Genomic DNA, 15,599 nt, shown 5'->3' with positions numbered 1-15,599 from the left:
CATACATACCCATCTCCCCCAACTTTAAACTCTCCCCTCTTCACCCACAACAAGGTGCTTTAGGCGAGTGCTGGCCAGCGGAGGCTGGCATCCTATCGGCAGACCTCCCTTTCACCCCCAGTGTCTCCACCATGATCAGTCGCCATGCCGGCCATCTTGCAGTCAGCCCTGACGACCCACCTGACAGTTGGCCTGTCCGAGAGAGCCCTGCCTATGCTGGAGGCGACGAAAGAGAGGGAGAAGGTTCAGACCGAAAACAGAAGAAGAAGAAGAAAAGGCGACAGAAAGATGAGGGAGCATACGAACATCACGAGAGCAGGGGTCAGCCTGAGGTGCAAACACAGGGAGAAAACTCTCCCTCAACAGAGGAGTTCTACCACAGGATTGGCCCAAGGCGGGATAGAGGGGATGGTGCCTGGGAGGAGCAGCTTGGGAAAAGCGGAGGTCGGGGGAAGAAGGGTAAGAGCAGGAAGAAGCTTCCAGAGGAGTGGGGAGTGACGGCAGAACCGTTTGTCCCTTTGGCAGCAGCGACCTCTCAAATCACAGAGGAGCATATGATGGATCTGGGCAGTTCTGCTCAGGCAAATTTGGAGGCATCTTTCGTAGACATGGACACCAGCCACAGCCCCTGGAAACAGGAGGTCTTCCCAGAGGAAGGCCTGGTCCCTGCACCGCTGTCTCAGGACCTATTCTCCCCAGCAGCTGCTCCCATCATCCCACTGGTCCTGAACAGCGAGCTGAAAGCCACAGCACCTCCGTTCACTATGCCCTCCACCACCAACAGTGCGACCTTCCCCATGGCTTCTCGCCCTGATGATCCATTTGACCTCCTGATGGATACTGAAAATGCAAGCTTAGGCAACAGCAGCCAGGCATATTCACCAGGTGACATGGTGGACAGCGGGATGTTTGACAACACCAGCTCCCTCCTAGAGTCTCATGTACAAGTCATGCCTGAGGGAGACACCTCTGCTTTCAGCCCCGCCTCCCAGCCAAGCCCAGGCTTTTCCCAAAAAGGCGAGGTGTTAGCCTCAGCTCCACCTCTCTCACCTTCAGATGCTTCATGGCTCCTTAACGACTCCAACATGACCAGCAATAGCGAGCTTTTTGACTTCAGTGATGTGAGCACCTCAGGTCATCCTTTAAACTTGGGGCTGGCCTTCGACACTCCTAGTCCAGCCCCCCTCCGCTCCCCTAAAACCACAGCGCAGGAATTCCAACCCAAAGAGCACAAAGATGCCAAATCAGTGCAGAAACAATCCAAGAAGTCTCGTTCTTCATCTTCCTCCTCTTCTGTCAAGAGTCCCACCTCCCCAGGAGCAAAGAATTTCCCTCCACAAGCATCCCCAGTCATCAGCCCTTCATCCCCTCCATCGATCACCCCAGGATCTGGTCTTAACCCTACAGCTAAGCCCTTCTTTCCCAGCTTTGCTGATCCCATGGAAGAACCAGCCGGGATCCCTCCGGTTGCCCCCACCATCGAAGGTTGGTTGTAGTCAGCTCTGGACTAAATAGAAGTTAGTCATAGACTAACTAAAACATAAAAATGGGTGGTTTGTTGTTATGCATGGTGTTTCCATCCAGCTTTCAGATTTTTGAAACTGATTTCAAATGCTTTTTGGGCAGGATTGATTGCTTGTGTCATACTCATAAGGGGTTATGTGGATAGTGACACCAATGCATGGACAAATTTGTCTCAAAACTTGGCCGGGGCTTTTTAGCTTGTCCAATTTGGAATGTTTGTAAGTGACTAACGCATGGGCTCAATTGTTGACCATCGGAGGCTGTGGATTGGCTTGACTTTAATCTGTGGGTATCTTAATTCCAAATAATGCACTGCTGGGATGTTCTCATAATTAACAGAGTTGCTGTTGATGGGTGTGCTACTACTAACCAATCACAACATCTTTCTCCTTAGCAACACCACTAGACATCTTCACCAAATCAAAACCAGCCTTGTCTTTCTCTCTTTTGTCCAGGTGTATGTATTAACACTGTAATCATGCTCTGTTTCCTCTGCACCCAGGGGTGAACTGTCACTCTGTCTTCTCTCTCGTGTGTCCAATTAACTCTGTTTTCCTCACTAGCTGCCTGTTTCTTTACAACTTCTCCTTGAAAAGAATGTTGAAGGAAATACTTTGTTGGTGTCATGTTAACTCTTCCTCTGTTGTTATGCATTAGGAGTTCAAATCCTGGTGTGTCTCTAGAGTATATGACCTTAAAAATAGTATCAAATGGTAATTGTTGTTTTTGTCGATTTTACCTTCCATGTTCTGTCATGATTGCTGCCTTGGCTTCTCCCCTCATCATAGGTGAGTCCTATTTTAATTCCTTCTGTGGCTTTGTTGTGTGTCTTTCTTGCATCATTATTGAAAGTAGTCTCTGTGATGACTACAGAATGACTGACAAAAGATGCAGACAGTTGAGTGTAAAATTCAGCAAAAAGCCAGCTGTTGCTGAAGTGAAATGAGGTGCTGACTCTGAGTAGATACACTCAATTCAAGAGCTTTCTTCCCATTCTTAGCATCAAATCAGTCAATAAACCATTGAAGGCAATTGATTACAGGAAATGTGCTCTCTGCTACCTCTCCTGTTTTTGGATTTTATGGTTAGAATATTAAGGCACAGCATAAGTCTGAAGACTGTCTTTTTGGTGATGTTAGGATTGCCTCTCTTTAATCTGAAGATAATGTTGACCTTTTGGCTTCGTTGAGCCATAGCCCGTAAAGTGCTTAAGAGTAGATTGCTCCTCCTCTGTTGGGATACTTGTGTTTGCTACCTTTACCTCTGGTCATGAGCTTTGGGTAATAGCAAAATAATTAAATTAGGGATACATGTGGCTGAAAGTAGTATACTGTGCAGGGTGGCTGGAGAAAGGGTCTAGAACAACAGAGGTATATTTCAACATGGATTCTGCTTTTTCATATTAATGTCTGTTTTTGATAAGCTAAGAGACAACTTGTGTAGAGTGTTTTAGCAAGAGCTTTGCAACAGGCTGCATCAATATAACGTTTTTGGGAAATTGTGCTCAGCCAATGTTGGTCCATTAAAAGTGTTTGTTTTTTGTCACTGATATTATTAGTGTCTGATAATATGAAAGAAAGGATCCCTACAGAGAAGGACCTTTCCATTAATAAGTTGGATGACTTTTTGTTTTACAAGAAACAGCCCCACAGTCACTATTGCAAAGCCACCAGTATCAATTTAAATAATCATTCATTTTATCATCATGAAACACACTTCATTCAAAGAATAAAATAAAAATCTCAAAAGCCATTTTGGTTTGTCTTTCTACTGTACCAACAGTAACCAATGCCGATTTGGGTGAAATAAACCATTTATTCACCCAGTTAGATATGAAAATATCCTGGCTCTATACATACTAAAATGACTGTTCATTTTCCAATAGTGATTTTGGGGGCTGTTTCTGGTTAAAGAAAAAAATCCTAATTACTAACAAAAATGCCTATCTCTGTAAGGATCCTTTCAATAATGCTGTTAGACTAAGTGTCTGAGCCTGTCAGTGACAATAACAATCACATTTTTAGCCCCAAATATTTACATTGGAGTCTGTTTCGCTGCTGCAGGCTACAGTGCTCTCACTAAATAGTAGACCAATTTCAAAAATTGTTCCCATCAGTCACTTAGAAAAACAACAAACAAAGAAAAAACACATGGATAATAGGGCCCAGGTTTAAAAATACCAAAGATACCTATAAAGAGCTCAGACATCCAGAAGGAGCTTGGCTAAGAATTTGCATTAAAAAAAGGAGCTGGTTAAGGTGTTTATGTGCATAAGACAGGAGATTAAAAAGGATGTTTTGGCCACCTTGCTAGTTTTGGAGCAGTGTGACTCATTAAGAAGAGACTTCTGCAAACCATGAAATGAAAATGTTTGTGCTGCAGATACGCAATTAAAATGCAACAGGTTGACTCGTGTGTGTGTGTGTGTGTGTGTTAACTGATTTAAATCAGAGTTAAAAGACAGCTGTTGATTGGTGGCATGTCCAGCTCTTGTTTTAATGTAGAATTCATTTGTTGCAGTTTTGCTCATTGAGGAAAAGGGTTCAGCAAACTGGGAAATAATCATGTTTACAGCAGCAAGAGAAGGGAAGCTAAATATAGAACAGATTGACACTGTGTATGAGCGGGTGTGAATGTGACCTGTATATGCTTGTGGTATGTTGAGTGTGCATGTAGCCATTTGTGCTTGTGTGTGCTTGCAAGTGTGTATATATGAGTGTGTTTGTCATGTCGAGCTGAAGTGTTTTGCATGTGCTGCTGTGATTTATGGAGATACAGCGTTCCAGAAGATTCATTTCCTTGTCCTTCCCTTTAACACTCCTCTGCCTCTCGTTGGAGGCTGTAATGAGGGCTGAGCAAGCCTTCAGTCCTCCACAGGAACAGCACAAGTGTTGAACCTGGCTATTAAGCAGCTTTGATCAATGCTTTCCACAAGAGCGGAAGGGCTTGCATTAGTGTTTTTTGCCACTTCCGAGTCACACAGATAGAAATATATTGCAGCTTTTGCGGATTAGACATGCTGTCAGTGCGTGTTTGTGTCCATGTTACATGTGAGCCATGACACCAGTACACGCCCTTCATCATATGTGACATACATGATGTGCACACTGTGCTTTGTATGTGTCTTTAGGTGTGTGTGTGTGTGTGCGCGCGCGCGCGCGCATGTGAAAAGAGCAAGTCAGAGTGCTGAGTGCAGCTGGCTCTGTCTTCCCTCTGTGTAATGAGGCCTTTTGTGAGTGTCCAGGGGTGGGTCTTTGTCACCAAGAGTGGTATTTAAGACTTGTACAAAAGATAAGAAGGCATGAGGAGCACAACAAAGCCAGACTTTGGAGGGTTACAGACAAGGGAGTACAGTACAGTGAAGAGGAGGGATTCAGACATATAGGGGGAAAAAACTGTTTAAATGGTAATAAACTGGAGTTAGAAACAAGAACAGCTTTCAGATACATTGGAGAGAAACAGAGGGGTGTACAAGAGGGATGCAGGGATAGAAAAATATTATTTATGTACCACAGGAGAAAAATAGGCAGAGGATAAAGGCAGAAGAGAGGATGCTGTGGAACACTTGGGGGGATTGATGAAGGAATATAAAGAGTTGAAAAGAATGCTGACAAGAAATATATAAGGATAATTTATAAAAATGAGATGGAGGACCCAAGATAGAAATGGAGAACGATGTAAACCAAGAGAGTATGATGTTTGAATATTGAGGAAAAAGATAGAGGAAGGTTTGGGGATGGGGCTGCGTATTGGTACTTGATACCTTAATGGCAGGAATACTCAGCGTCTTTTGCATTTCTGTAAGGAGGCCAGGGGCCAGACGCAGCAGCCTTGCACAGGTCAGGTGAACACGGGGGAGATTTTAGGAGTTTGTGGCTAAAACCAGATGTCTTTCGGGGAGTCAAGGGATCCTCTCCTGCTACTTTCTTTGAAAATCAAGCTCTTTTTTGATGCTTTTTAAGCACTCTGGCACAGTATTTATATTAAGGGGCCGTTTACATGGCAACAATTCTTGCATTAAACGTTAAACTACAGTGAGAACAGTGACATCACAGCAGCACTTTGTGCATGCACATTGCATTTCAGACAAATAGCCATGTGCCATTGAGAGGACGTCATTAACATCACTAGCAGACTACTGAGCTGTGTTTGTGCTGCTAACTCTACTGAGTTTATTAATGTTCCTCCAGCAAAATGTAGATTGTTGGTTCTCTTGTAAACGTTTGTCTTTTTATGTGTTTATACTCACCACTCTGTCGAAAAACAGATGGTGGGAGCGTGGTGTTCTTCTGTGGTTTGTCATCATGTTACATTCAACATCTAACAGGGAGCGTTAAATGGTCCAGATAAACTCTACCAACACTGAAAAGGCTTGGCTCTGTCATTAAGCCCATTAATAACTGTTAGATAACGTTAGCTGTATGATGCTTACAATTAGCCGTGTCTCTGTGCCTGTGCAGCCGAGACTCTCACAACTGTCCTCAACTGGGAGCTCACACTTCCTCATCAGCAGCTACAACCCATACAGTCTGTGGTATGGCGATGTGCAATGCAGTTGACAGAGTTGGCAGTTCAGCGTGCTGAGATGCTACCAAAACCTTCAAAAATATGGCTATACTACAAGCAGCTCTATACTCATCATGGCTATCAAATACAGTACCATTGGTGTTAGTATCACTTTAAGGGCACTAGTATTGGTACTTGTGTCGTAATATTTTAAATGATACCCAGCCCTTTTTAAAGAACTATTAAGCCTTGGTAGAAAACTTGAGATTGAGACACATAGGCAGATGGGTATGACAAGGGTCAGGGAATAAACCAGCACTGGGCAGTGTGTGGCAGTATCCACTCCTGTCAGTTTAACAATAGAAAGAGCCATCAAGAAACCAGCTGAAGCAGATACACAATTCTTTGAATTTATCATTGTGTATTTTTAGATCTAGAAAAAAAAATCCTACTTTTCTGTTTACCTTATAACCTCCCTGTGAAGCTATTAATAGACAGCCCAGATAACAACCCTACTGACTGCACACCACAGCCATTTTCAAATGTTCGAACTGTATGAGTGCATTACCCACACATGTACAAATACAGAAAGGTACATATGAATGGTACATATGAAGAATAGTGTCAGGTGGTTCTGTTGACTGCAATTACATAGTCTGAACGCTGCACTAATTTACATTTTTATGATAGCAGTTTCATGAAATGAATGAGGTCACTACTCGTGTTGAACCCACAAAGAATTATCACCAGACTCTGTTCCCTCTAAACTTTACAGAGCATTTAGTGTCTTTCAGCTTATTGTTTTGGTCCACGAGATTTATTAATCAGTTTAACATCTCTCATCAGCCTTGTTCCCAGCAGAATCAGGCAGGTGTTTTCAGGAAAAAAGCTCTGAAAAATCCACTATACACTACCTGCTGAGAAGCAAATACACAGCATTGGCAACTAGCATGTGAACATAATGGGGCATTTAGCAACCAAGGAGCCAGGGGCCTTATTCACAAAGCTTTCTAGTACAAAGAGTTGCTCCTAGTGACAAGATTCTAAGAAAACTTTCAGAATTCTGATGTTTTCTAAGAAATTACTTGTAAAGTTAAGACTAGATCATGGTAAAGATAAAAGTTACTCAAAAAGTGTATTAGCCTTTAAGAGAGGTCCTAAGGTAAAAAAAAACAAAAAACAAAACAAAACTGGTAGAAGTGGGGAGGAGTTTTAAGCTTAGCAGTTTCTTAAGCAGAGCAGAAAATGATGGAAAGACAAAGATTCTCTAAAACTGATGACATTGAGATGAAATGCTACAGATAAGATGTTGCAGGGATAATGTTTGTGGTCGACCTTACCAGGGATACTTACATATTTCCTACTTAATGCAATGACAATACAAAGCTAGAAATAAAGTGATCACAACACTAAAATATTTGCAGCTGGAAGAAATGCTGTAGTGCAGCAGTATGATTAGACAGAAGCGCTTTCATAGTCTCATACTGTGACATAGTTAATTTCATTTCCACTGGGTGTCCACAGCTTGCAGGCTCACAAAAAGGCTTGTCTATGACAACCAATCACATCTGTTAAAAGAATACATCATACCTAGTAACAGGGTCAACAACACCACTGTACTAAAGGAAAAGTTTCTGTGCCCTCCTTACTTAGAGTTACTCTGAATTTTTCTGAATCACTTCTAAGCAAGGTCACCTTGCTAGAAATTTTTAGGCTTTAAAAATTTATTTAGTATTTTCAAATTTCTGTTGTTTCTACTTATACAAAATGAACCACTGCCGCAAATCTTTGCATGTTAAAATAATGTTTTTTAGAGTTGATACAGTATCACAAAACATACTTAAATATGCAATACCCAAGTGTATCGATATTTTCATGCACCTCTATTTATGAGGTGATAATATGTTATTGTTTTTACACATTATATTTTGTTTTTAATTTTATCGAATTATCTTATCATCATCAGTTATATCTAAATTTATCTATCACCAGGGAGTACATATAGGCAACATGGCAACAACTCCTGTTCTCTTGCACCAACACTCCTTTTCTCTCAGACAGAACACAAACACAGGAGCAGCCGGTATACAGGCCACAAATATACCACCGCTGTCTCCCTGCAGCAACACACATACAGTACACAACTGAGTCATCAAACTATTTGAGGAAGAAGACAAATCCTCAAAAGGCAGGCAGGCGTGAATATACTGTATCAGCGGTCTATTTTTACCACATAGTGCTTTTCACTGTTGTCTGGGCTTCTTTCATTGGGGAGCAGGCTGTTAGATGGTAGCCCAGAGGGGACATTTGTATAGTATGGCCCCGTCCCTGAACTGGGGTGAGCTCATGCCTTTTGACGGCTTTGGGGGCGAAGTGTTGGGATTTTACCTCATTGGCGCCACTGTTAAAGCCAGCAGCTCACTGTAGGACAAGAGCGTAAGTCACTGTGGATTATTTCATCAGAAGATGTACCGTGCTTCAGCTACAGATTCTGGACCCACTGAGGGAAATGGCTCCAGGCCAGCAGTGTGGGCTGTGCTTAGCATTTCATACATTTTGATATTGACATTTTAAAAAGGCAATCGTATTAGCTCAGTCAGGGGAAATTTTGGATTCCGTTTTTAGAGTTTGTCTCCTGCATTCAAAACAGCTCAGAATTTGGAACACACGTCTCATATTCATGTTAAATTTATGAGATTTATTGAGAGGTTTTTGGATATTTTATTATGGATTCCACTACGGTATGTTCTAGATGGTTTGCATTCATAAAAAGTCATTTGGATTTCATACACTCCACACCCACCTCTGCTGAAACAGGCTGAATTCTCTGTCCATGGTGCTAAAATTCCATGTGCAGGAGCCAGCAGTCATGTCCCCTGTCACTTCTTCACTATGTCAGCACTCATATGCAAAGAAGCTATAAAGTGTAGTAGAATTACATGCCATACATTGGTCTAGATGGAGGGCAAGCAACTGGAGGCAAAGACTACCAACACTGCTGAAATGCCTATGATTTGTGCTGTTGAGACCATCCTGATCATGTGAGCTCAACACTCTGTTTGGCTCTCTGTATCAGTCTGGACTCTCTGCCACCCCAAAACACTTGAACACTCAACACTTAATACATACAATGCTAATTTATGATACTGCATGGACTATTAAAGCACACTGAGTTCTTACTACTGTTGATTGCTGATGTGTGTATAGCTTAGTATGAGTATTTATAATGCATTATAAGCCTCCGGTTTTATACCTCCGGTTTAAAACCAGTCAAGAGCATCCATAAGACACTTGCATTTATGAATTGTTATAAGTCACATCTATAATGTCTTGTGACTGATGATGATTTTTATATCACTAGACATTCATCGGCTCGCCATGTAACTTGAGTGACATTAGTAATATTAGTAACGTTGGAAGGCATGAGGACAAGTTAATTTGTAGTGACTATCGTGCTCACACTGGGAATATCAGTCAAATTGTAGGAAAAATCACTTAACTTCATGTTGTAAGGATCCAACCTGGGTTCAAATTTCCCTGCTGCGTTCAGGCTCATTCAGCCCTTTTATAATTACTACCCTTTATATCCAATTCACTCAGTATATGGATTATCACTTCCTGCCCTCCATCTGAATTTTGCAAGTCATAATAGTTATGCGATTGTAAACAAATGACTGAGATTATCCCTGCTGACATCAGAGATATGAGGCCTCTATTTTAGAGAAGTTCTATTGTTCAAAATTTATGCAAGACATGACTTCAATTGTTACCTTTAATGCCATTGATCTATATAGACTATAGCCATATAATGAATCTCATAGGTGCTCTTTTAAAACTTTTCCTCGGAAAAAATAAGTTGACCTGATTTCTAATTTAGCAAAGCAACTTCATGTTCTGAGTTTTGCTTAGGCAGCAGGTAAGCAAACAAGTAGGTCTATACAGGACACTGTGTCTTCAGTGTCCTGCTAAAAAATAGTCAAAATGGCCACTTTGTAGGGAGAAAAAATACCCTAAATGTGTGTTACACATGTTATATGGTATTATTAGTGCAATAGCTTGGTTCTCTGGAGTCTGGAGATACTTTTTAAAACCTCTCACTATTTTTCACCTGTGTCACTACACAGACAAGCACCTAACTCTCGGCTTTTTCAGCCAGTTACACATAACTGAAGCTGTATTTGGTATGATAGTTTTGTGTGTGCGAGTGTCGAAGAGTGTGTTTTGCGGATTCAGCTGGTGTTGAATATAAATAAATAAATAAAAATAGATGCTAAGACGAAAGCGTCTGAAGAAAGAAAAGGCCTTGCTGTTCCACAGGCAGGCTGACTTCAGACACACTGAGAGACTTAAAGAAAACAAAATAACAGAAAACAGACAGATCTGAGGCAGAGGAGTGTCCAGAAAAACATGAGACTGACAGAGGCATGGGAAAAGAATAATTGGGAGGAAAATGTATGCATATAGATAGGTAAATGTGTATAAGCCCACATGAGCAGACATCAGAGAGGGAACCTCAATACATAGACACGAGACATATTTTGAAGTACGCTGAAACTGTATTAGATATACCATGTTATGTCTGTTAGCACTGAATCATTGTGTCATCTTTGTTTTCTTTGAATATGAAAGAGAGACACCAGGGAAGTCTACTCCATAACCATAAATCTTAAATAAATAAAGCTTATGTTTGCAAGGCTTATTATAGAACCACTCTGGATGCATGAATGCAAAGACAGACTGAACGACAGACACTGACAAATGAAAGAAAAAGTCTGAATAAAAGAATAGGGAAACATAACAAATGCAGATGCTTCATTATAGAAGGGCTTAGGGAAAAATGATAGCACTAGACATGTGCTCCAATATTTAAAACAATGGATGACAAGTGAATAATAATTATTACCTTACAGAAGAGTAGAAGTAGCGTGATGTACATCTGCAAAACACAATGTCTTTCCCTAAATATTACTTTGTTCATTTAGAAATGTGAACGATTATGTGAATGTAGAATATATAAAGCAATGATATTTGGCACAGCAGGGAGTGAAGAGTGACAACTTGGCCTTTATTTTAGGGGAATGAAGAAACAGTGCCTACAGGTGGTTAGATATACCAGCAGAGTGTAGAGGGTGTAGGTGGGATAGGTTACAAGACTGTAAACAGTGAGCAGCCATCAACAGCAGAGAGAGACATGTTTTTTTACATCTAACTTGGTGTATTTAGGATTTATTTTGACCAAACTGGAGCTGATGATTGTTGGAACACTGGACTTAATAGCTAGATTACTAGAAAGAGTAACCAAGATAGTTCAAGTGACTTTTATCTTGTTTGTGTTGAGTTTGAATGAAGTGTGTTTTATGAGTTAACAAGGCAATTAAGCCTTGTCCATCCTCTGTGATTGAAAAAAGTTGAATTCAGAGGTGTACAGTTGTATTTCTATGTTTAATAAGAAAAATAGGTGTGAGAATATTACTTTTCTGAACATTTTGTGGGTTTCTATTGTGTATTTATTAGTCTGAAAGGCTGAAAGTAAGTAAGAGATTGAACCATGCATAGTTGGCATGCTTGCTTTGCCTACAGTTGGCGCAGTCACAACAGGGTCCAAGTCCTTACAGACATGGGTGGATGACGATATTTACACGATATATCACACAGACCAAAGAGGACGGGTGTGCACACTATGAATTGGCCCTCATGGTGTCCCAACACCTGTAGCCTTAAATTTTAATTTTGGTTCCCAGTCTGTGCATTACAGTGTCTATATGATAGATTGCAGTTCATGTATTTTACCATGTTGAAAACTGTAGATATGTAATAGATAATAATAATAATAGATATGTTGTAACTGTAGATAGACTGTATATATGTTGTTTGAGTGAATGTGTCTGAACACAGTCAACATGTTTTTTTCAAAGTGTATTGGAATGAACAGTTCAACCATACATACTGTAAACTTGTCATTTTTTTAGAATGGATGCTTCCATTGAGGATGCAACATTAACGCTTCACTAGAGGCTTTTACTGCTTTTAAAAGGTGCACAATTATCAGACAGACTATTAGGCAGACGAGCAGGTAGCACTGTGAACTGCTTGCCCTTTATGCCTCAGCAGCTAGAGGCAGGGTCCACTTAGCACCTTTGTTTGATAGAAAAAACCTCTGATTGGTGGGAAAAAAATCACACACACACACACACACACACACACACACACACACACACACACACACACACACACACACACACAACCTTAGGCATCTCAGGCATGTTGAACGTGTTTAGGTGATAATGAAGCAATAAACAGCATCCTAATTTGTCGCTCAAGAGATCTAACCTGATTTCCTCACTTTGAATTAGTGAACTAGGTGAATTCGATTATGGAAGCTGTAGAATGTACTGCGTTTAGACCAATTGTTGATAAAGGTCAAATTGTTATTTCCACGATTCCAGACCGAGACGTGGATTGCCTTTGGGGAGGGACAAGAGGAAGGAAAAGAACAGGGATGGGGGAGTTGCCATAGAGACTAAGGATCAGTTAATGTTGCCCTAGGAACAGCAACAGATGCTGGAGTTAATGAGGCACTACGCTGACAGCACACTTGCTGGTGGTACAGTTTGTGTTTGTTACAGAAACACACAAAATTATTAAATTTACATGTCAAAGTTAAACTCCATTGTGGCATTGAGATCATTATACTTTTGTAATACATGACTGGTGTGGATAATTTTTCATCTTTGTCACTGTATTACCAGTTCACCATTACCTAGTAGATTCTATTCCAGATATTGAAAAGTACATTGTTTTAGCTGGATTAACGTCAGTTACTTTATACACATTTTCCCTAAAGAGAGTGTTTTGGATCAAATTTACAACACTTTTACCAACAGTTTTATTTGGAGTAGTAAGAATTTGGGAAATCATAGACCAAAATCCTTTGGAATCCATTGGGCATAGATATCAATCCATCTATCAACAAGAGCTTCAAAAGACCAGAGGGTATCCATATTTATTTTAAAAATAATAATAATAATTTTACATTACAATATTTAACACCAGAATCTGGCACTTTGATCCACAATAAAATGAACCAACAAAAAACTATGGCTTTACAATTATATGACATTACTCTGAGGACACTGTTGGACATGAGACACGAGTTACTACAAAATACTTTTTGTAAATTAAGAAAGTTTACAGAGTATGAGAGTATCTGAGGGGGGGGGGGGGTCTTTTTTGAAACTTTTCAAATTAAATTCTCAGCCCACATTTTTGTCAAAGGTTCTGTAATTTCTGAACTTAAATTCCCCCGTTATCACCCAAAAACATGGCATTGCTCTTCTATGTTACGCCGATGACGCTCCCATTTACCTACATCTAAAGTCTGAACAAACATACCTTATAAACTATCTTCAGGACACCAAATCCAGTATCTCTGATACTGTGTTCACACTACAAACAACATAGCAACTGCATGACCAGCGACATTATCATGGAGTTGCTTGAAATGTTGCTTAAATGCTCATTAATGTAGCTGGTCATCACACGCTTGTTTAAATCTGCTGCTTGCCATAAAGCACATGAACTGAATATCATCTAAAGTTTGTATTTGTTAAATCAAAATCTATGCTTTTGATCACTACATTTCCGTTTTAACATCACATTTTGCCTCCCAATCATTTCCCTGTGTGCACCGCAGGGCACAAAGCTAGCTAGCTAATTTCGCTAATATCACAGTACCACAGCTAGAATCAAAGCCATCTGATTGGTTGATGCTTCATTATGTTGTTTTAGAGATCAGAAAAGATTGGAAAGATTGAAAATGACTTTTAGCCTGTCAATGTGTCACTCATAGTGTGAACATATTCAGAACTTTTTCCATTTTTAAAAGTTAAACTTCCAAAGTTATTTGGACCTGCTTACTCATCACCTGGGTACCTTGTCTCCTTTGCATGAAGATAATATTGGAGTTATATTTGATTTAGCTTTAAAACCGACGAATAACTCAGGAAGTCAAATTTAATCATTACATCCAGGCGCCTTGGTGACAGGGCTTTCTAAAAAGCTGTCCACTTACCTGAGTTCATCTCTATCTATTGAACCTTTCAGTTGCCAACTTAAAAGACATTTCCACTCACTGTCCTTTAACTGTGCCTAAACTTTTATATTTTCATCTCTCTTGAGTTGTTGAACAGGTGACTTTTTATTTTTCCGCGTCCTTGCTCTTTGTATTATGATTCTCTGCACTGTGAGCCACTTTAATTCAACACTGTTCTTTTCAAAGTGCTATAGATTTGAGTAAAAAGTGTTTGTGCCCTTTTCTACCGTTGTTAGTGACCTCGAGGTAGTGGGGACTGTATATTGCAGACACTGTTATCATTTGTTGTTGTCATGACCACAGTGCAGTAAAGATTGATGCTTCTGAAGTCCATCTCTTCATTAACAATAAAAAGGGAAACAAATCAGAGCAGAAACAGAGTGAAAGCTCATGGAGCTGTGTTGGAACAAAACAAAATGTACACTAGAAACAGAAAGATCAGGCATGTTACTGTCAAGGTTTTTGTGGTGGAGGGTTTTTGGTAAAGTGATTGCAGTGCACAAACCTCAGTGGGAGGCAGTCAGTTACTGCAAAGCCTCCGCTTTCAGCATCTTAATTATGCAAAACAAGTAAACAAGCCAGGCACTGGTGCATTTTTGTACCAATCTGTGAAATATGGAGATATCCTAAACCAGCAGGCAGCAGGGGACAGACATGAGAGAGGAGGAGGGAAGGCAGATAAAAAAAATGCTTTGACTGAGTGCCATCAAAGAGCAGTCTGAGCTGAGTACCATACAACCACACATTCTACACTCAGAGTTCAAATTCCTGCCATTTTTGTGTCAAATTATATTGAAATGTGTCAAGAGCCTTTCAACATTTACAGGTGGCTGTAAAAAGTGAGAGCTGTATTTTGAAAGGGGGAGGTGGAGAGTTGGGATAGATGGGGCAGAGGCTGAGCTGTCACTGGTATGAAAATAATCTTCCAGCAGCCTGGAGGAGAGCGAGCAAGATGGAGTGATGGGAAAGGGACTGGTGCAGGGGAGATTTTTCCTCCCTGCGACTGCCTGATGAGTGTGTGGCTGTGTCACAGATTGACTAATCCTAAAAAAATGGAATTGAAATGCCACCTGAGGCTTAATATAAAGCTGACTCTGTTTTATTAGCAGGAGGTTGACTTTGTCCAGCAACACCAAACAACAGGAACCGCAGGCTAGCAATAACCTAGTCCCACCCTCAGACAAAAACCCTGCTAAGTTCTCTAATGTTTCACTTTTGGGATCTTGTGAAATGCTTCTCCCTGACCCTTGAGAAAATAGGGTTTCCTTGAATAGCAATGGCATGCCCTGCCCTGCTCTCACTTTGATTGGTTAGTACCCGTTGACTTTGTTGGTTAGATTGAGGTAGAAGTAAGATTGGTAGGGTAGAGTAAGAATGTCAGGGTAAGCCGATCACTATCATAGAACATGCAAATTTGCATCCCCCAACCCTCAGTTTCACACACTATGTAGTCATGAAACCACTTCCCCTGCAGTCA

The 15,599-nt window shown here is 40.6% G+C and overlaps 1 protein-coding gene across 12 annotated transcripts in view; it reads left to right on the top strand.

The window, feature by feature from the left end:
• The window catches only part of LOC121960427 (uncharacterized), a 145,324-nt gene that overhangs the window by 75,853 nt on the left and 53,872 nt on the right, over positions 1 to 15,599 (top strand). For all 12 annotated transcript variants that reach the window (XM_088072006.1, XM_088071993.1, XM_088072000.1 and 9 more), the window contains one exon: positions 55 to 1,485. In XM_088072006.1, coding sequence (XP_087928132.1) covers positions 55 to 1,485 — 1,431 coding nt within the window. The remainder of the gene's footprint in view (positions 1 to 54; positions 1,486 to 15,599) is intronic.

This window comes from Plectropomus leopardus, chromosome 21 (genome assembly GCF_026936395.1).
Source record: "Plectropomus leopardus strain MGB_pleo_1.0 chromosome 21, ASM2693639v1, whole genome shotgun sequence".
NCBI lineage: Eukaryota > Metazoa > Chordata > Actinopteri > Perciformes > Serranidae > Plectropomus > Plectropomus leopardus.
This window is presented reverse-complemented; position numbering and strand designations above follow the sequence as displayed.